The 22,363-nt window shown below is 47.0% G+C and overlaps 2 protein-coding genes across 6 annotated transcripts in view; one reads left to right on the top strand and one right to left on the bottom strand.

Annotated features, from left to right (window-relative positions):
• Nucleotides 1-4: 4 nt before the first annotated feature.
• Nucleotides 5-12,061, bottom strand: LOC131262798 (protein disabled). The gene is made up of 8 exons (XM_058264873.1): nucleotides 11,879-12,061; nucleotides 11,671-11,786; nucleotides 10,463-10,561; nucleotides 9,784-10,398; nucleotides 9,277-9,711; nucleotides 6,026-9,203; nucleotides 5,826-5,957; nucleotides 5-5,742 (listed from the first exon to the last, which is right to left on the bottom strand). Exons 1-8 carry the CDS (start codon nucleotides 11,919-11,921, stop codon nucleotides 2,822-2,824), a joined length of 7,539 nt encoding a protein of 2,512 aa, XP_058120856.1. The 5' UTR covers nucleotides 11,922-12,061; the 3' UTR covers nucleotides 5-2,821.
• Nucleotides 12,062-15,414: 3,353 nt separating this feature from the next.
• LOC131261917 (LIM and SH3 domain protein Lasp) overlaps nucleotides 15,415-22,363 on the top strand; it is a 44,019-nt gene continuing 37,070 nt past the window's right edge. Inside the window, exons 1-2 of one of the 5 annotated variants that reach the window (XM_058263774.1) lie at nucleotides 15,415-15,503; nucleotides 15,643-16,385. In XM_058263774.1, coding sequence (XP_058119757.1) covers nucleotides 16,317-16,385 — 69 coding nt within the window. In that variant the 5' untranslated portion in view covers nucleotides 15,415-15,503; nucleotides 15,643-16,316. Of the gene's footprint in view, nucleotides 16,386-22,363 lie in introns of all 5 variants that reach the window. The other 4 variants (XM_058263776.1, XM_058263775.1, XM_058263778.1 and 1 more) reach the window with 4 other exon arrangements.

The following is a 22,363-nucleotide window of genomic DNA, read 5'->3' as shown; positions in this document are numbered from 1 at the left end:
TGCTTTGTATTTTTGTAACCATTGTTTATCCACCTTTCGTCACATACTTCCTTGTCTTTGCTCGATGTGTTTGCGCATGTGTCGTGCACTTTACTTCATTCGTTCGACGTACCCAACCTTTTACTTTTCCTTGTTACTAAATCATGCTGTAATTCTTTCTCTCGACGTTAGAAATCGTCAGAGCACTGAATTCATAATTTCGGTTCCGTTTTCGGTCACTTGCTGCTTTCTAGTTTTTCGTTCGTCAGAGTTTTGAAACATGCAACAATGTCTGCACTATAGTATCCAAGAGAAAAAACATCTACAATTGCTGCCTGACTGAGTTTCAGAAGAAAACAAACGAAGTAAAAATAGTCAAGACTACACGAAATCTTCTAATTTGAATTTTATTTACTGATAGTTTCTTTTCCTTCGCTTCTTTTTCACTTGGGACTTTGGGGTTTAATATCAACAATTGCATATCTTTCCATTCAGCCAGTTGCTGTTTCCATACTGTTGGATTAGTTGTTTGTAACTTTACCTGATTAGTTCTATGCTTTTCCTTTCAGTTTGTTCTTGTTCTCTATGAATTTTGTTTCTCGTTTATTTGATCCAATTTTTTCCGTCCGTTTGAGAGCAACATCTCATCTATATGTTACACTAGCAAATCTTATTTGTGATACGATTTCTGTAGATGTTCTGGTGTTGTCAGTTAATTCGTGGGAAAGCTGTTCGGTTGGTTTAAATATAATGGGGACGTTATCTGCGCGGCATAAGTACAGCTCATGACCACACATCAATCTTTTTCGATAGCAACAACACGGCCAAGATTTTCAGAATATCAAGAAGTAGAGATTGAGAATGTTTAAAAAGCCGGTCTTGGCTCTTCTACGTTTTTTTCGTCAAATATTTTACAAAACGAAAATATCATAAGCACAACACAGTTCTACACAAAAGCGTACTTTTCAGCTGCACACGTTTACCTATCATCGAATTAGGGCTTCCACTCTTCCACTGGCATTAGCAAAGTCCCATGATTCGGTTTAAATTATTTTAAATACCTACAACCTGCTGTTCTGCTTTCTTCTGACGTACTCTCTTTACCAGCACTCGGTTCATTTTAGCAGCAAGGGAATCACATTAATCTAAACTTTTGTTTTTACGTTTCGAATCACACTCTGGTACCTAATAATTATTACAAATGAAGCTACTGATAGTGAAGCAATGAAATACTTCATGGCTGCGTACGCGATTGAGAGTTACATTACATTACATTCAACAAATTGCTAACCTAACGCACCAAACCGCCATTTCATCTGCCCTCATCACTCGATTCGAGAACTAACCTTTCAACAGCCCAATCGAAACACAAGGGAAGTCAATGGAACAAGAACAATTGCACCGAAACGGACCGGGAATGGGGTCCATTTCACGCAAGGTAAAAGGGTGAGAGAAACGACTATCAGGGTGTTTGATTTTAATTTTCCCCAAACATCCCCCGGGGGCCAAGGGGTCAGTCAAAAAGGGGAACAACTTGGTTCGACAGTGCTGCTACGTTTTTATCACGTCTCTCATGCTGCAATTTTCAGAATTGTAAAAACGCTCTGCTGACATAATTAACGACTAATATTGCGCAATAGTTGTGTCCTAGCCACGTGGTGCTCGCGAGTTTAGGTTGGTGGTGAGTAAGTGTGTGTTTAAGGAGTAGGAATTTTAATGCGATTGTTATATCAAAATAAAAATACTAACTTCAGGTTGTCTGTAGTAATACCGTAATTTCTGCTGTAATATCGCCTCTCACTTTTGCGTACCTTATGCCGTAACCGGTTAGTGTGTTAGGTGGAAGGGAGAAGTTTAATCGGATGGAAAGGAGCCCTCCCATTTGGTTGCGGTAATACAATCACTTTTGTTGTCCAGCACACCTTGTGCCCGTCGTCCAAAAGTTAATGCTTGGAAAAGGGGTAAAATTTTGTTTTTTTTTTTTAGTTTTGCACTACATCTAAATATTGAGGTGGAAAACGTGGAGAGCTAAACAGACACAAAGTACTTTTTGAATACCGCGTTTGGTTTGGTTTTCTGGCGCTTTACATGGCCCTGTATCGGTGTCACCCCAGTCTCACCCTGTCCCTATCGCTGGCGGCAACAGCAGCGGCAACATCTTTGCTTTGATCGTTCCCAGAGTATGAAGTGTTAATAATAATAATATCTACTAGTGTTTTTCAGTATATTATTTACTAATAAAGTTCCCTTGCAATCGCCTCCATGGTCACCAAGGTAAAAACAATAATTTAACTAATCAGAAGCGTTAGCTTGTAAGGTTGATAATTGATATGAATATGTGTGAACGAGCGCACAAGCCAGCATCACACTAGTAAATCTACTTATAACGTACCAAATCTCAACCTCTCATACGTCCCCCTTCCTTCTGTTGTCTACTGAACCAGTCAGTAGGACCTTTTGCTTTTGCGATTCTGGCTCGTGCGTGCTGATGAAGTGATCGTAAACATGATTAAAGCTCATCAGGCTGAGAAGAATGTGTTAGCTGGTAGTATCATCATCGATGAATATAAATAAAAATGTACAATCAACAAAAGCAATGGCGAAATGATCGGGCACGGGCAACCCAAAATTCCCTTTACGTGACGACGATCCCTGCCTAGACAAACACCTGGTACCGGTTGCAGTGCTTGATGCGCATGTACAGCTTCCGAATGTCCTTGGCCAGTGAGTAGCGCTGATGTTCGTCCTGTTGGCAGCAGTACTGGTACTGCTGCCGGGCACTCAAACTTCGGCTCAGCTGGCGACTGAGGAAGTTGCTGTCGATCATCAGGCTACCGAGTAATCAGATGTTGTCGTCAAAGTTGGCAAAGTTTTTGTCCCAACCGGAAGAGGCGGTCGTGTTGGTGCCAGCGGCGATATTGCTCACGGGGGGACCACCACCGCCTCTATCCGCGTGCCCTACGGTCGATGCGCCCCCGAACGGGTCACCCCGGCCCCCGCCTCCCCCTCCGTTGCTGTTGCCTCCGGTGGCGAAGAAATCATCGTCCTCGAACGGGTCGTCGACCTTTTTGGCGAAAATGTTAATACTGTCCGATTTGCGTATGTTATCCTGGTATTGAAGATGCTGCTGCTGCTGCTGCTGCTGTTGCTGTCCCGCTGCCTGCTGATGACTAGAGGTTTTTAATATCTTTTTGTTGCTGCCATTATTGCTTGCCGCCGGACCAGGGCTGGTACGTTGGGTGAGGTTTGCTGCGGACCATCCGCCACCATGTGACTGCTGCTGCTGCTGCTCATCGGGATCCTGCTCAGCGTCAGAACGTCCGGTGAAATCATCCTCGAACATTGTGGTCGCCTCGGCGTCAAACTTGGATACGGTGACATTCTCGTTGAAGCGCAGCTTTGATCCGCTGGACTGCTGCTCACGCTGATGTGGCGGATGGTGTTGGTGGCCCGAAGAGGGCAGCGGCGGTGTCGATGTGGCCGACAGCTGCTGCTGCTGCTGCAGTGACTGTGAGTGATGAGTCGGATAATCACCCGGATCGGGGTGGTTGTGCTTGAAGTGCTGCTGTCGATGGTAGCCACCCGCTGAAGACTCATGTCCGTAGTGACCCGCGCGTTCTTTATCACTCGAAAAGTCACTAGAGAAGCGATACGATTTCTGTCCTTCCCGGCCCCCACCAGTAGTGGCCTCCCGACCTCCTACTCCACCACCCGGGGGAGAATTGAAATCGCTTTCAAAGCCATCTCCAGCGAGTGCCGATGGTGGGGCCATTCCAACAACACCCCCACCACCTCCTGGGGAGCCTGCGAACTCATCGAATTCAAAGTCCATCCGTGGTCCGGTGCCGCTTGGGTGTTGCTGATGATGCTTTTGAGCTGCACTCTTTGGCGGGGTCACGCTGGCATACCCGGGTGCACCACCCTCGAAGTACAGGTCGCGACTATTGCTTTTCTTCATGCGGCGAATGGCCTCCTCTTCGTACTCATAGCGCGACATCTTTTTCGCTTCCTGTGCGATCAATGCGTCATTCAGGCTACGTCCTTCCTGTCGCGGCGTTATGGATTTACTATAGTATCCCGCCCCGGTACCGCCAACACCCGGACCACGTCGACCATAGTATGCCGGACTGTCGTCCAACCCGTCGTCCATCAACATCTTCCCACCAGATACCGGTCGGACGTCATCCTCCTCTTCTTCGTCGTCATCATCGTCCACCCCGATACCGGCACTTCCGGTGCCACCGCCACGACCTCCTCCTCCTCCTCCTCCTTCCACCGCATCGAAATCGAAGTAGTCCTCCTTTGACCGCAACGGGTAGCGCATGGTGGCGTAATTTGAGCGCATCTCCATGTCCTTCCGTTCACCGCGCGACCGGCTCTTCTTACGGAACCGCCGATCCTTTTCTCCGTCGGAACCGACTGCGGCGTGCATACCACCCGACGCGCCTGCTCCTCCACCGGTGGCGCATACCCCGCGACGGCCTTCGTTGTATCGACGTCCCTCTTGCTCGGTCGCACTAGAGGGTCGCTTCCACGGCATCGTGCCACCGCCCCCTACCGGTGCTCCTCCCTTCGTAAAGCCCCACACATCATCGTCAAGCATCATTTGCGATTGTTGCTGCTGCTGCTGCTGAGTCTGCTTGCTGCTTCGGCCGATGTTTTGACTAGAGCGGTGCAAACTGTTCACACCGCCACCACCCGACCTACCACCGCCCCCCATTCCACCCATCAGATCACCCTCCGAGTCCTGATCCAGGTCCTGATCGAGCCGGGCACTCCCCGCGTTTCGCATCCCTCGGCGCAACGAGCGACTCTTATCCAGCGACAGATAACGGTCGCGCTCGCGATACTCCGCCCGACTATCAAGACTCCCGTACAGGTCACCGCTGCCACCGAAGCTGCGCCGTTCGCGACTATCATACGATTCGTTGCTTTCCCGGTCGAAGCTTTTCCGCTCGCGCTCATAGAAGTACTCCCGGGCGGCACGTGAATCACGGCTTGGACGCTCGTAACCACCACCACCGCCACCGCCACCGCCACCATCATCGTAGTCAGATCGCCTACCGTAGCCTCCGTCGCCACCGTACGGATCGTAATCGTAGCTCGATCTACCACCGCCACTGCCACCGCGCGACGGTTCTCGCTCCCGGTAGTACTTGCGTTTGTCGTAGCCGGCCTTATACTCCCGCCGATCGTAACCCGCCGGTGGTGGCAAACTCTTCGGTTCGCGTTTTTCATACGGTGGCCCGTAAGTGCTACGTTCGTACACGTTACGATCGAACGAACGTCCCTGGCCGCCCGGCGGCATGCGCGTTTCCTCATCTTCCGTCGGGGAGGACCACGCGGGTCCGTGGTGTTCGTGGTACCAGTGTTCGTCCTCGAAATTGTCCCGACTACGCGATCCGACGCCACCCTTCATCATGCGACGACGCTGCTGGCCACGATCCTTTACGCACTCATCGTCATAGTCCTCGTCGTTCGAGTTGATCCGCCGGGGTGGCATTCGTGGATGATGATAACGCTCACCCGACGTCGGATGATGATGACGCATCGACGGTGCCACCCCATCACCACCGCTGTGCATTCCAGAGCGCGGTTTGCGATAGTCCGGCCCTTCCTCGTCCCATGGACTGACATCACGGGAAGACGACGAAGTGTGACCCTTCGTTGGCCATCGTCGGCCATATTCACGCAGGTCCGTCTTGGTCCATTCGTCTTTCGGATCTGATGAGCACGGTGAATCGGGACCATTCTTATCGCTTCCTAAAAGAATAAAGAAACCACAACCAGTTTTTTGAGTTGATGTCACAGATGCACACAAGACAACCTTCCCGTTTGACACATACTTCTTCCACCGTCATGACGTAATTCATGGCGAAGATCCTGCCTCTTCAAACCGTGCTGCGGTGGTTCCGGTTGATCGAACACGGCCCATGATTCGCTGGCATTGGTCGGAGTCATTCTGGAAGATTTGCCACCTGCAAAGTACAAGTAGGTAAGGAGTCGTCCTTCTAACAAGTTCGATACTGTGCGTAGGAACACTTACCCTCGTTGTTGTCGCCCTCGGGTGAAGTTTCGCCATCACCGTCACTCATCGAACCAGATGATCGCTTCTCGCTGGACGAAGTTTGACCACGTGGTGCTGGTGTCGGTTTCTTTCCCTTCAAACTCTTCATACCGTCCTGGTCCTGGTGGTGCCCGCGGGACATCGGAGATGGCTTCAGAATTGGGCTGCGCGCCATACTCGAGCCGAGCTTGTTCGTTTGTACGAGCGGGATCGGCGAAGTGCTCATGTCGCTCAGACCTCCTTTTCCTCCGAGCGAAAGTGTATCGTACTGCACGGTGCTGCTGCCAAGCGAGGGCGATTTGCTCTTCGGAGCAACCATGTCGTTCAGGAGTGTGGTGGAAGTGGACGTTGGTGGCCGGTAAGGTGAAGTGGAACTGTGCTGTAGCAGCGGACTACCTTTCACCGCCAAACCACCACCCTGCATAGGTCCTGGAGTCGTAGCGTTCGGACCAGGTGATAGCTGATCGGTACTGTGCAGTGACAAATTCGAGACCGCTTTCTGCATTAGCTCGTCGATCTCGAGATCTTCGCGCGGTGTTGCCGTGTTGCGCATCGAACCGACGTTGGCGGAAAGCATATCAGCGGACGTTCGCGTTGGTAGCATCGTATCCTCATCGATGAAATCCGCATCGGAAACGTTGATCTCGGGTGACTGGTTACTATCGTGCTGTGGCATAACCATGTCGTCGAAATTGGCCTCGAACTTTGCGTCATCATCGAGGTCGCGCTCTTCGAACGAGGACGACTCCATGCGCGCTATCGGTGCGGCTGCAGGCGGCTGCGCTGGCTTCTCAAACAGATCCTCCACGAGAATGATATCCCTCAGGGCGGCGTACCGATCCTTTGCCTGTGAAATCACCTCCGTTATCTTCGTGTCGATTGGCTTCGTGATTGGCACGGAGTTCAGCGAGCTCGCAAACGAGTTGGCTCCCTGCGGTAAGGGAGAAGTTCCACCGAGTCCACCCGGTTCCCCGCTAGCGAATGCCGGCGATAGACGACTCATCTCCGATGCAACCTCCTGCTGTAAGTCCAACGATGCTGCGAGGTCGTTCAATCCGACGGTTCGTTGCTCCGGTTGCTCCACGGCGAACCCGTCGCTGGTGGCATCCGCAGCAGTGGGACCTATCTCTTGCTCGATTATCTCTCGGAATACAGCGTATTTGTCGGCCGGGGGTGCATTCGAAGCTGCCATGCTGCGCCCACCGTGAACATCCGGTTGTAGATTGAGATTATCGAAGTTGGCCACAAACGTCGATCCACCACCACTACCTCCGCCGGAACCAAATCCCGAACCACTGCGCGCACGTTCTTCCTCACCGAAGTTGTCGTCAAACTTGGCCACAAACGTTGCTACTTCGTTCGAGTCGTCAAAGCTGACCTTAAAGACGGGCGATTCACTGATGCTTCCCCCGTCTAGTCCTGCGGTATTATCCTGACTGATACTGCTGCTAGTGGCCCACGAAGGGGCAGCCGACGGTGGCGGAATGGCAGCCGCGGAGGGAGGCGCCGAAGGGTACTTGCTGTTTTCGATAAACTCCGACAGGTACGTGGTCAGCTCGACGAGTGTCATGGTACTCAGCTTGGACACGGGCACGGCCAGCTTTGCCGCCAACTCATCGATACCGAGTGTGAGTAATTGACTGAGCGTAATGTCGGGCAGAAACGCGGACGTGGCATGCTGGTGCTGGCCGTGTCCGAGCGGCGACTTGGACGTCGGTGGTGGCGTTGGTTCGTCCAGGTTGCGCGGATCCGTCTCCGATTGCTTGCGGCTCGTCGAGCGGTTCGTCTTCGAGGCATCTTTACGCTGCGGTGGTGGCAGAAGTGTTGGAATGTCTGCCTTTCCGATCGGCGTCAGGTAGTCGTCTTCGTCGTTAGATTTCTTCTGCGGACGCCCCGGCCCAACCGTTTCACCTGCGGTACGGCCGACTTTACGCGATGGCAATGGCAACGGAGGAGCGTCGGTGCCAGGTGCAGTTCCCGACGATGCACCCGACGGTGAGCGATTGCTGTCGTACTTAGAGCCAACATAGTCGTAGCGTTCGCGTGGTCCGTGACTGCCTGCGGATGACCCGCTACCCGCACTGGCAAGGGATGCGCGTGGTGACGGCCGTATGACGATGTCGGCGAACTGCTTTTTTGGTGGCAACGGTGGCGGTTCAATGTGCGAACCGGAATCGGGTCGCGGAGGTGGCTCCGGGGCCGTTTCCGTTTCACTCAACGAATCGCTCTCCTGCAGCCGGCGCATGTTTATGCTGTTTGAATCGCGCTTCGAGAACTTCTGCCCAAACAAGTTTGGCTTCATCTTTTTCGAGCTGGAGCTTATACTAGAGATCACATCGACCGTGTTCTGCTTGAACACGCTACTAGTCGCCGGACGGTTCCGGTGACCGGGGAGAGTGCTCTGCCCGGAACCCGCGGCATTCACTTCCGACGATTGCCGCTCGAGACGCTTCTGGCTGATGTAGCTGGCCCACGATTCCGGGGGAAGATTTACCTGCAGCGGCCCATTGTACACTGAGCCATCTTTTCCATCCGAATACGTCCTATGGCCTCCGGAAGGTTCGTCGGAATCGGAAGGTTTTCCTTCCAGCACACCAGCGTTTCGTGGGGAAGCATTGCGCGAAAAGTGCACCTCGAACGGATCCAGCTGTAGTTTGGAGAAATCTTCATCCTCCATGAACGGATCAATTGGCTTGGATTCCATCAGCGGTATTCCGCCGTTTCCGGAACCACTCCTCAGACCCTCACTATCCGCTCCTGTCGATTCGGAGGCGCATTTCGACTGGGACTTTGATTGTGACTCTTCAAAGCTGGCCTTAAACAGATCGCCACTTCCGCTGGCCAACGTTGAGATGTTACTCGTGTTCAGCGATGCTCCCGCCTGTTGCTGTTGTTGCTGCTGCTGTTGCTGCTGCAGCTGCTGTTGTTGCTGCAAAAGGTTGGGCGACGATTGCTCCTGATCGGATGCAAAGTTTGCATTGAACGTGCTGTCCTTACCGGACAGATCCTTCAGTACCTTTTTTGGTGGATTCTTGAGCTCCTGGAAAAAGTATTTTTTGTCGATGTACGGCTTTATCTTGCCAGTGCCGAGCGGATCCAGGTCGGTGAAGACGTCAGTATACGAAGACGGTTGTGCTGCGGTTGATGCTTGAGGGACCTACAAAAGATAAGATGGAAATCATTACAGGGCAACTAGAGTACAAGATGAACGAAACGAAAATCAAACGCACCTTTCCTCCCTCTTCTACAATCTTTGGTTCATCGGAGTATCGCACAGGATCGGGATCGAAACGAGACGTGTTTGGTGGCGAGTTTAACCAATCATCATTCTGCGTTGAGTTACTATTGCTCATCGTGCTGCTGGCTGGGAGATTGGAGGCTTGGTGGTTGTTACTGGTTGTGCTATTCGAATGATTTTGCAATCCTGTGCCGCCTCCAGAAGAACCGGTGGCAGAAGTGTTGGCGCTGTTGGTCGAGGCGGCAGCGACGTTGTTATTGGTGGTGCTGTTGGTGGGAGTAGGAGCTGGAACTGGTGGAGCTGCCATCGGCGGTGGCGTGGACGAAACGACGGGGTTTGCTTCAGTTGTTGGTAGGTTTTCTGTCGAACGATTGATCTGTTTCTGATGGCGCTTGCTGGATTCGGGTGGTGGTAGAAGATTGTATGACTAGAAGGAACGAATCCGGGTTATAAAAGTATAAATCGATATAAAAATTGCAATATTCGAATGCAATCTCACCGGAGGTATGTTGGCAAATGAATCGCCAAATGGATCGTCATCCAACACACTTTTGCCTGGTCCTTCGCTTGGCGTGATGCGTTCCATTTGCGTGATGCCTCGCTGGATGCAGCTCAACTCCTGCTCGAGGTCGACGAGATCCGCCACAGATTCCGGCGACTTTTCACTCTTTCCTGCGACTCCCATCTTGATGCAGCTGCTCGGGCCTGCCCCCAAGGACGATGCTCCAGCGCCTAGCGATCCTAAGGTCGAACTGCCGGTGTCGCTAGCATGACCTTTCCCATAGCTACCGCTAGCGCCTCCGCCACTGTCCATCGTCGAACCGCCTCCTTTTGCCATTAACGACGCGGACGATACGGCCTGATGTTCGTGGGCCGTTATCTTACTCTGAATGTGCTGCCGGGCCAGCTCAATCTCTTTCTTCTTCAGCTCGAACACAACCTGAAATAGGTCGCGCATTGCCAGCACCACCTGACTGGCGGCTTTGTCGGTTTTGATACCGAAAAACCGATGCCCACTGTCGGGGGAACCAAAAATATAGCCAAATGCACGCGAATCCGTCATGTCCTGGGCGATGAACGATATTTTGTGCACGGGATGGTGGTAGAGAGAATCCTGCAGGTAAAATCAAAGAAAACATTAATGCCAACGTTTTTTGGAGGACAGTTATTCCGCTTACCCCTGTTTTTTCATCTCTCAACCGTAGTCCATCGATCGTGACATGTATCGTTATGCGCTGCTTGTGTTCTCCTGCGGCGCGGATTGCCATTTTCAGGTCCTGTAGACAACAAATAATATGAGAAACGGAGAATTCAGTCAATAGTGACCATGGTTTGTTGAATCATATTTAGCACGTGATGATATAAATCAAATCTTGGACAGGAACAGGGTCAAAAGCAAACAAAATTTAAAAAAAAGCGAGTAGAAATTCGTATTGTTGTAAAGCAAATTACTTCACAACACCCAGCACAGACGGTCACCGCATCAAACATTCAATTCAATGTTACCGACATTGTGGTGTAAAGAATTTTGAGAAAAAAAAACAATCACAAACAGACAAATAGCGTTCAGTATGTTACAACGCGGTCACAATGCTCGCAATCGTGGACGGCGTTCGTCGGTTAGGTTAATCATGCGTAACGAATGATCGCAGTAGCCAGTGCAACAATTCGCTTCATTCGGTTCGAAACGCTGCTTCGTTGTGAAGGCCGCCGCTTTCTGGCGTTGATTTGCGCTTTTTTTATATCCCCTTTCGCAATTCAACATACTCTATGGCGATTACGCTTTTAAAGCGAAGAACTTCAACACAAACATTCGCGGTAGATGAGATTTGCTTCTTCAATTCGCGAATGTCTAGTTACTTGGCTAGATGATTTAAAGCAGCTTGGTCGTCATTGATGCGCACAAACGCTGCGGTGTGGGGTACTTTGTTTGTATTTCAAGCAAACTAGACTGACACATGATATGGCCCCACTGTTCTAATCCACTGGAAAACGGGGAGCTGCTCCTGTGCCGCGTCGTTGTTTTTTTTTTCAAATTGAAACCAATTTACTGCCACTGGAGACTAGGGACCGGCGTGTACGTGTGCGGCAGCGTCGAAGAGTGTTTTTAGTAAATGATCCGTTTTTTCGCGGACAACGATGACGAAATCAGGCTGTAAACTGCGGCAGTTTTTCATTCTTGTGGCAAACACGGAGGTCTATTTAATCGGGGTAGTGCGGGATGATACTACATCTCGCGGCGGTTTACGATGGCGTATATGGTGGTGCTATAAATAGCACACCGGACCGAGCGATCGAGGGCGGTTACCGCTTGATATGCACTCGTCCCGTCACTACCTGGATAGCCCTTTGTTCCCTTACGGTGCGTGTAAACTTTCATCCGTACCTGCAACGCTTCCTGACACATCCGGTCGCCTCGGGCCTCGCCGACCTCCAGGATGCCGATGAGCTTCGCCTTGAAGCTCACTCCATCGCCGAAGAACCGCCCGGGTTCGTTTCGATCTGAAAGAAAATAAAAGAACGGTGAAGGATAACATTAGACCCGATTTAAAGAAATTGTTTGACAGGGAGAGCCTGGAAATGGACATCCTTACGTCGCAGGATACCTCGATCGGCCGAACGTGGTGAATTTCTCATGTTTCTACTGCTCGATGCTAGCTAGCGTTGCCAAGGGGAACCGTTTACACCAGCGTTGGCCTGGGGTTATAGGTAAATCGTGATTGTTGTGTTCTCCCAGATTGCTGTTTGTTCAACTCGTCCACCGAGCGAATGACCATCTTCAGGGGCAACCCGTGCAAGGGATGCAACACTACGTTTCTGTCAGCTTGTGCAGCGAACAGATGTAAAACAGAAACGCACACTTCCTTGCCACCAATATTCTACCTTGTCTCGACCGCGACGTCAACGAAGTGTAAATACGCCGCCGTTGTCGACAGTCCTACGAAAACTAGGCCGCACAGGCGGCCACCAGCAATGAAAACTTAACACCGGATAACGCAAACTGTAGACCAGGCAATTTGCAATTTACAAACGAATTCGCTTGAGACGCACATAACTGACTACACTTATCACGGGGGCTCCGGCGGGCAGGTGGCTGGAATGATAGGGTAATCCCTTGAGCGGGAGCCGTTTTTACAACAATCTCACGGGTCTCGTGATGGATAGCGACAACCGCCTCGAGGATACACAGTGACACTAAGCGTTTGAAGGATCAATTGTAAGAGCCTCCACGATTAATGAATGGGCATCCTCGTATCTGCTATCCTACTGTGCGAAAGCCTTCAATGACGATCGATTACTCATCATTGCCTGCATTTAAACACGCACTTTGTTCCGCACTTTGAATCGTTGTGCTACCAACTTTCCGCAACAAAACCAGCGGTCTGCCGTCGCCTGTGACGGTCGAACGTTGACTGACTCAACAACAACAATCCACTTTCGTCGAATACCATTTGATTAGTGTTGTGTTATGAATCTTTCAACAAGATTCAATCATCCCAATATTTCTTTCAAGATCCCACGGAAATTGATTGAACAATCTTCTGCGATCGAATCTTTGTGAATTTTGCAATTAAAGTTTCGCATTCCTTTATCAGCTGAAAAATTTGTTTAGGTTCATCAAACTGATTCAAAAGCAACCTTTACAATCTAACAATCAACAAGGTAAGTAAAGTGTCTTAATAAATTAATCGTTTTACATGTAAAATGGACAACATTATCATTGCATCATTTAAATAAAAAAAAATTATGAGGATTTCCTTGTGAGTTTTTCCTGGTTCCAAACAAATTGCCCCATCCCTACTAGATGATCATTTATTGTACGTGATCAGAACAGCAACGAACCAAGTGTCGTATATTGTGTAAACATGTTCAGAAATTGTGTACGGTTGTTCTGGATAACTTCACAAGGGTTTTAAATTGAGCTTCCAACGGTTTGTTTATCAAACGGGTTTTAAAAAGATTTTGATGAAATTAAAGACCCTGTTATGCTGTATCCGAAAAGCGTTGCTTTTGTAGTGAACATTTGGGCATTTAAATGTTTCTTCAGAAATCGTATAGCTATTTATTATCATGCTAGTTTTGAATATTTATTCCAAATATGTAGAAGGTAGAAAAATGAGTAAATAGGTGTAAATTTTATCATAGTATGGTAAGAGTAAAGCAAGATAAGCGTTATGAATCATACTCACATTTCAATGGACTGGTCTTCTTGCGAATCGTCTGCATTTTCCTATATTTTTGGTAGACTAAGTTGTTGGGATCAATTCTGAATGATTTTTAGAACGTCATGGTGCGATGAAAATTTGGTACTATCACTGCGATCACCTCGTCACATGGAAATGCCACAGCGCTTGGAAAACCGCATCACGTTCACCACTTTCAGCGAGCACATAGTAGTAGTACGGTATCTAAAACGGTGCACTCGCGTCGGAAGAAAACTTCACGATGGCTAAATGTCGCCCTGCCCTTCGCAAACTAGTGGATAAGAAAAAGAAACACTATACTATGACTAATACTACAACCGCCCGAGACGGCATCGTGGTCGGTCTAGCACATGTGATCAGTCTAGCGAAGAATCGATTCAACGCAATGCTCTCCGGTCGCCAGCTATCGAGACCATAGGGAAATATTGTAGTTGGCCTACGTCATTCGATTATGCAAAGCGAAAGGAATATGATTTAATCATTCTATTTCCGTCATCCAGACTCAACACACTATTATAATTAATGACACTTAATTTCAAGTTTCACGCGTAGGATAACAATTTAACACTGAGATTAGGCAAAATTAACGCATTTTTTTTTAAATATGATTTGTGGATTTCTTTTCGTCAAAAATACCGAGGCTACTTTAACTTCCGATTGTAGCCGACAAACGCGATGGTGATGGTGTAACGTTCAACTGATACTGGTAGCCGGTACTCGTCGGTGTATCGATTTTTCCAGCCCCTCCTCCAGCAACCGGAAGGAAAAACAGAGTGTAGGAGTTGAGAAGGGTTGGGGAAACTCACTATGAAAATCGTCTCGTTTAAAAAGGGTAGATGTGGTTCAGAGAGTATACTAGGTAGAAAATAGTTTGATATTTTATTTTTGTAGAACTATTCGGCCGAATTACGCCATTGCCATCCTGTTTTCCACTAAGCAAACGACTTTTCCCATTGGTACTAATTTAGGGAGGGTTTTTCTGTGGAGTTCACACCTTTTTATCATATTCTCAATATTTACAATTTCCACACGAGAAGAAGTGATTCTTCACGATACGTACACTGGCACCACTTTGCGCTAACGATTAATACCTTTTTTGCGTGGATCCAATGCGGATTTATTGCGATATTTTCTTTCCTAAACACTCGCGACGCGCTTCGAATCCGTTCTGTTCGCTGCCATTTTTCGTTGAAAATTTCTCACAAGACAGTTCTCGTGCGACGGTGTCGTATGTTTGTGTGCGATGCGCAGGCTGTATCGGTGGAGTGCTGTATGCGTAAGGATCCTGGTGTTTTTCGTCCTGTTCGGTTTCCCCTGTCAGTGTATTGGTGCCAAGTGAAACTCGCAAGGATGATGTACAACGTATCCAGTTTCCATTGAGAAAAGTAAGGTAGAACAACTTTCGGAGGACGGAAAGAAAATGCAATCGGTATGCTATTAATTTAAATGCGGATCAATTTCTAATTTCAAATCTATTGTTGCTATCTTTAAATAGAATGCTTTTCATGCTAGCTGCGATTGTAACATTGCAATGATCAAAATGCCGGTACTTCGATTGCAACGAAGTTTTCATATTTACGGTATCGGAACTTTCCAACATACAGATAGTGTTGTGCCAAGTAGCTCTTTTCAGTGAGCTGCTCCAGAGCTAACACGTTTTAATCATTCAATTGTGCACCGTGAATTGAAAAAATGGTTCATCGAAGAAGTCTGGCAGTATGTTTACTGTATTTAAACTTTATTGAGCTGGCACGTTAGTTTGGGAAGTTCATCAATGATTTTTAAGTTGGGTGTGTGCTAGCTCACCACCCCATGTGCCAACACTATATGCAGGATAACTCCGGAAAGCGTAGTTCAAACGATTCCTTTGCTCGGAACGGTATAAGCTTGCTGGCAGGTCAAACTTGAAGTAGCCAGAAGTGATTGAACAATCGAACAAGTCGGAGGCACGCTGCTCGTCGTTCGCACGCCCGTAGTAGTCGATTCACTTTTCCGTTGTTCTGTTTTTCCATCGGTTGGTAAACTGCTTCCATTGGTCCAGCAGGCTCTGCTACGTCCCTTGTTTTTCGCAGAAAAAGCAAGTGCGCCCAGTGCTGTCGGGTATTCTAACGAATGTGATTTTTTGCGTGTTTTTCGTTAAACGCACTCAAAAGTTCAGAAGATCGACAAAGATCAGGCAAACAGGCGCATCGAGGAGACGAGTGTGTGCGTGCGCGCGCGCGTTTGTGTGTGGTGTGTCTGCCCATCGTCGTCGTAACCGGAACGGCGCAAGCGATCGTGTCGCGTCGATCTCTTTCAGTGCCCTCCACGGTGACCACGCCACCACGATTTTCACGGTAAAAAGTGTCCGAGGTAACCGAAGAGTGTGTCTTGCTTTGTGAGGAGTTTCTTTCCCCGTGGTGATCTGTAGCGGTTACAAAAAGCTATCAGCTACCGGTGAAAGTTGTTGTGGGCTCCAGAGGGCTAAATTTCGGAAAATCCATTCCCGGATTCGTGGGAGATATTGTAGTGCCCTGAAAAGAAATAAAAAAAGGTTTCCTCTTGTGCTTGGTGCAGGGTTTTTCGTGTACACTCGCAGTGCAATAGTTTGTGCCTCAAACAAATCTGTCTCGCGGGGGACAGTCATTGATCCGAGCTTGTGCGTTCAACGTTGCCTTCTTTATCCAACAGCTCACCGGAAAATTGCATCCGGGGTCTAGCGAGAAAGCTGCCAAAGGCTAAGTGCTTTCGTGACACAGAATACGGCGAAGATTTTTGAAAGAAAGCATCGTAGAGGACCTTGTTCGGCCGCATCGATTGGAGAAAAAGGATCGTCTCATCTGTCAAAATGAACAAATCCTGCGCCCGGTGCCAGAAGGTGGTCTATCCCATCGAGGAGCTGAAATGTTTGGATAAGGTATGAATCTTCTATTTTTAAGACAACTGTAAAGATCTGTCATTGAAAACGAATCACGCATTACTAACAGTGCTGCGCGATCAACGATCTAACCGCGTTCCAAGACCCTAGCGAGACTCAAAATGGAGTCGTATGGAGTAATCTGCTGGGACGAAGACGAGGATCGAGACGTAACGCAATGGGAAGAGCCCTACCTACCTACCTGCACGGGAAGAAGAGTGGGTGTGCATGGGGTTCGTTTGATCACTCGATCTTCGCCTCCCTGTTCTGAACGTGGTGTTTTGTGTTGTTCGCGGAACGTGGTGTGCGTGTGTTGGGCACTCGCGTACCTTCGCGGATCGCAGTCGCCGTTGGGTTTTACCTTCTTTTCTTTCGTTCACTTTTATGGATCGTGGCCTTTAAAGGTTGTAAGATGTGGCAGGCAGCTTCATACAATATTATTTTTATTTATATTTTGAAGTACAAGAAGATTCTCTCCATATACTCCCAATTGAACTGATCGATTTCAATGCTTCAACTAACGGAGAGCCGCGAACTCGGTGGCCGCGAAATGACGACATCTTCCTTTCACTTTAATTCGGAGCGTGACGTCATCAGCTGATGAGCGTGCAAATGATTGCGGAAAACGATTTACTAAGGTGTCAAAACAGAACCAAAACTACCTTTTTCTTTGACCAGATAAGTTTCCGATGCTCGATCGGAAGTGCGGATCTATCGATAATGTACAAAAATCGATGCTCAATCTTTGTAACCTTACCAGGTAACGAGCACATTGGTTTGTCTATTGTGACAGCAGATAAAACAACGTTCAGCATCATGAGCAGAAATATGTACGTTTGTTCGGTCATGTGACAGTCATATAACAAATGGAGCACAAAAAACCGTACGATTTGAGGATGAATGATTTCCTGACGACGAGACGCCATTATTGTGGTCGTGTAACGTGGTGGTACTGATAAGATAAGAAAAACCTGATAGTCCGAAGGTAGAAAAACCGCCGTCCACGTCTGGAATATGTACATCAACTTTGCTTGATTCTGGTAACATCTCGAAATATTCCACTTTGAATCGGATCATGCAAAACACGTTTCGCCACGTGATTACCCAATTTAAATGTTTTTGTTTTGAATTTGATTATTCGACCTTCGAACCCGGAGTGAGTCGAGTTGTTGTTCCACCCTTTGCTAACAGTTATGCCAAACGCAGCACCCTTATTGCCCGTGGTCGCAATTGTTGCACCACGTTGGCGGAAACCGCTGAATGTGGCATTTTTTTCCACAGTGTTTTATTTGCGTAAATGCATTTCATGGAAGGAGGGTGTGTGTGGGGGAAGCCTCTGGAATGCAGGGAAACCCGACGCCTTTACGATACCTTGAGATTTTTTTCCTTCCAATTCAATTTAGCACATTCTTATGCGTATGCTCTTTTTTCCACCGAACTGCCTGGTGGGAGTGCGGGAACTCCCACTACCACCCGATAGCAGTGTAGCGGTGTATGGTGGCGGTGGCTTACTGTTACACCGTGATCGAGTGGCCCTTTAGCATCCCATGTTGTGTGGTATGTGTTCCTTTTCCGTTTTTTTTTCTTCTGTTTTGCGCAATTAAACAATTATGAAAACATATGTTTCCTATTGTGGGGGATTGCTCGAGAGCGTGGAGCATGCCAGTGGCGTAGCGGCATTAAGTTGCGTACGTTAGTATGACGTCGGACGGGGTGGATAAGATGGGGTGGGGGGAGGAAATCATTTATGAATGCATAAAACTCAACAGTTAGTTCTTCTGGTGTGAAACAGCATCAATTTATTGCCTCACTTGTTCGTTGCATCTGGAACGGGCTTGTTGGTGTAAAGGAAATTGAATTTCCCATGATGTTAGTCGAGTTGTTTCAGCTTGTATTTTTAGATCCCCGTACACGTTTTATACGCAACCAATTTTCATTTGAAGGTGATTTTGGGCTACATTTTTGACATTTGGAACAAAGTTACATGAAGTTGTTCATTAAAATTTATCCAGTTCGTTTGAATATTTTTTTTAAAAAGACCGAAATTTCGATCGTTTCGTTCGAAGTAAAAACGCTTCATACCGATTTGGTAACGATTTTGGGTAATAAATTTTAGCACAAACTTGGCTTTATTGCCTCAAATTAAGACTTCCTTCTATGGAGATTAAACGACGGGCGAATCTTCAGTCGAGCTTGGTTGTGTGTGCCTGCTGTTCATCGTAAACTGTGCATTTTTTTTCAGTTCCTCTACCATTGCTAGAACCAATCACAGAGGCCGGTTCTACGAACCAACATCATCATTTTGAGCAATAAAATGCAATCAACAGCGGGGCGGGATGAGCAATTTCCAGCAATTGTCCTACGGAGGGCGAGAAGTTGAGTTGCTGCTCTGGCGTATGTTTTGCGCTGCGGATGCTGACGGGGCTGCCATTGCAGTGTGTCATAAAATCAGCATCCGAAGCCGGAGCCGGCTGGCCTGATTTGCCCTGGTGAGGTGGGGCCCTAGAATAATGATTACGGTCTTAATTCATCGGCCCACATTTCGTTGGTCATAGTCAGAATTTCAAACCCAACAACCGTTTACATCTCGTTCGGAGTATTCCAAATTATGATTGGTTTATGATAATCTTTGTTTTTGAAACAGATGTGCTCAAGCACCGGAGAGCACTTTTCAATTCAACCAAGCGCACATATTTCTGTTCTCGGAGGCAATTCTTCACGCTTGATTATGTCTGTCATGGGGCCGGGATGGTTTCTATCATGCTGCAACCATGTGGTAGGCATCGGGAACGATGATCGGCTTAAATTTGCCACGCCAATTTCGGTTCAATCGACCTTCAAAACGGTGCAAATTTGGGTGGCTCACTTTGCTCGCACATCTGTTGTGTGTACTCTACTGCCTACAGCTTCACCAGCTCCCAAGAAATTCCACCGTCTCCGGTACGGTACGTTGACGTCAGCCATGTATAATGTTTTTTGATTGGTGTTCATATACCCCGAACCAACGATCACGTTTGATCACGTCATTCCTCTTCTAGGGGTGCTGGAATGGCCAACACCAACGAGACACGAGATATTGCTCGAGGATATGATCGCATGATCACGTGGAAGTGATGTGAAGTTGATGCAATACGAGTACAACTTGGCGACGGAGGCGTTTCAGGGATCGTGTGGTTCATTTAAAAAGTTCTAAACACGACTGAGTACTGTGAATGCGCCTTACTTCAGAATGAATCATACATAATACAAGGAAGAGTATTAAGATGAACTCATCGGTCTGATTTGAGAGCAAAGAGTTAACATATCCCAGATTTCTGTGCACAGGTCCGTTTTCATTTGTTTACTTTTTCAATCTTCAAGTCTATTGATTGAGATTGGTTCTCTGCCGATCATCGACGCATACGGTGTGTCCGATTCACCTTGAAATGTACATAAATTAGTCGTCTGTAACTCACTCGGTTCCAGCTGGTCCACAGTGTCCGGCATAACCAACACGGGAACAAGTCCACCACCCCATGATCTCACTGCGTCGTTTTAGCGGTCAATCGATCGAACGCTTTTGTCGGCCATTGTTGTCCACTCGCGCCCATTCCGCGCCATCGGAATGGAAGTAGGCAGCTCTGACAGAACGCGAACCGTGTGATGAGGTTCGTGTCTCGTCGGTGGCACCGTTAACATTCCAAGCACGCTTCCCCTTCCCTCCAGGTCCAGGCGTCCGGGTTCTCCCCCTTGTGGCGTTTGTGTTTCGTGTGTCCTATTAGCTCATGTCCACCGCGTGGTTATGGCCGGACGGCCCATTTTCAGCAATTCCAGCTGTCTGCTTATGTTGCTGTTGTTATTGTTGCGGTGCATACATCTGTGGAGATAAATGGCGAGTCGTAGTGGTGGTGGTGGTGATGGTGGTACCCATTGATCTAATCGCGTATGGACGTCACGGTTCTTCCTTCCCCTTTACGGGGTTGTCGGGAGTTTGGCAGCATCCCAGCAACGGCATTCGAGGAGGGTTGCAGCCGAACGCAGCTGCACTTTGTTGCCAATTAAGGGTGCGCTTGTATGGGACATCGGATAACATTGTATGTTGGCTGTTTTGTAGCTTTGAGTGAATCCCGAATATGTAGGGGCTTGCATTGGTGGGAATCCAACCAATATGCCATTTTATGGCCTACTGGATGGTTTTGAATGGCGCTTTGTGCGTTTCATTGGATAATAAATAGCGTAGTCAATTTGTTAGTTATGTGTTGAAAGATTTGATTGACTTAAATCCTTCGTATCAGCTTCAATCTTTAGTAAAACTTAAAATACAAATTGAATTTTGTTTGCCAACACGAAAAAACAGTGCTATAATTTATATCTTATTTCATATTTAGACATTACTTTAGTATTCTACTGGTTTGTTTTCTTTAAATACACTGTGCCAATCGGTAAGTGGGACGGTCAAAAAAAGAACACTTGTCTGACTTTGCGATCAAATTTAGGGTACTTAGAATTGATAACAATGAATTTCGCTTATCACATATTCTTTGTCTATCTTTCTACAAAGCATGTGCAAAAAGAGAGAGTAAAAATCAGTCACCAAGCGGCGCAATGATGGAAAAAGTGCAAAAAGTCATAATTTTGCCAGCCAAACGTAAAGTTGGACACTTGGGATTACCAAGAATTTCTGCGGCTTAAGTGTTGTGCAAGCTAGTTTAGGCACGTCAAATCATTTTCTAATGATTTATGATATACTTAACCATTGTTATATGTACACAAAACATGAATTTTGATAAATTATTTACACTTTGTGGTTGAAATATGTTACACCACTGAAAGGAATGAAATATTATCTTTTTTATCATATAAATCGATTAAAAATGCCGAAAGTTATCGAGTTTCATCAATTTTACCTAAGTTCCTGATTTGCGATACACTAACAATCGATAAAAAAGCCCATATTGACAAAAATATAACTTGAAATGGGTCATCTTACAATAAACTTTTATCAAAAAACCGATGTGAGATTCATCAAAAAACCAACTGAATTGAAGACTTTTCCTCTATTATAGATGTTTAAGAATTTAATAAAACAATGAAAGCATTTAGAAGGTTCCAAACTATTTCCAGAACATACCCAGAAACTGCAGAACCCGCAAACAACGCCTTTACTTTTCAAAACCTTATATAGACGATGATTTTAGATTATGTTGAAAGGTACTCTTCCTATCTCGTTCAAATGCATTAATTTAATGTGGTAATTGTCGTCACAGTAAGTATGACTTACATATGAAGCAAACATATACTCTTTAGGTTAGAAAGGCAGGCAGTTTTCGAACGCAAAACGGAGCTGACGCGTTTTAAAAAAATTGTTGTTTTAACTTCTATTCCTTGGAGGTCATTTGTTAATGTTGTAGGTGTTTATGTGATCAGAATGAACTGAAAAACTTGTTTTTATTGAAAGTACGATAGGTACTCATCACAACGTTCATATGATAAAGAAAATTATGACAGATATTGTAAATATAGTTTGACTATTCCAAGATTAAGAGTTCCGCCAGGTTAACCATACTCACTATAAGCTACGAATAACACATAAGTTACTACTCTAAATCAGCCTCAAAGTTCAGAAGAATCTTTCTGAGTCTTCAGCATGAAATCCAATAGCCAATTTGAGTAAAATTGTACAGTATACTATGTTACAAACACTGTATAGTATAAATTGGTAACAAAACAGCAATCGGAAGAAATTTAAGCAGAAATGTCCAATAAAGTTAGAAAAAAACTGTTGTCAAGCATCAACATACAGTCATAGACTACAACAGAAATAACATTAAATACCAAAAACTTCTGGAAATAGTTCAACAAACCACGTATTAAACCTGAAAAGCAAGTGTCCAACTTTACGTTTGGCTGGCAAAATTATGACTTTTTGCACTTTTTCGATCATTGCGCCGCTTGGTGACTGATTTTTACTCTCTCTTTTTGCACATGCTTCGTAGAAA

Source organism: Anopheles coustani, chromosome 2 (genome assembly GCF_943734705.1).
Source record: "Anopheles coustani chromosome 2, idAnoCousDA_361_x.2, whole genome shotgun sequence".
Lineage (NCBI taxonomy): Eukaryota > Metazoa > Arthropoda > Insecta > Diptera > Culicidae > Anopheles > Anopheles coustani.
This window is presented reverse-complemented; position numbering and strand designations above follow the sequence as displayed.

What these genes read in the sequence shown, in the direction of transcription:
- LOC131262798 (XM_058264873.1), bottom strand. Translation starts at nt 11,921, where the DNA reads ATGAGAAATTCACCACGTTCGGCCGATCGAGGTATCCTGCGAC. An exon ending in CGATCGAGGTATCCTGCGAC is followed by an intron (nt 11,787 to 11,878) that starts GTAAGGATGTCC and finishes ATTTTCTTTCAG; the next exon opens with ATCGAAACGAACCCGGGCGG. An exon ending in TTGTAGAAGAGGGAGGAAAG is followed by an intron (nt 9,204 to 9,276) that starts GTGCGTTTGATT and finishes TATCTTTTGTAG; the next exon opens with GTCCCTCAAGCATCAACCGC.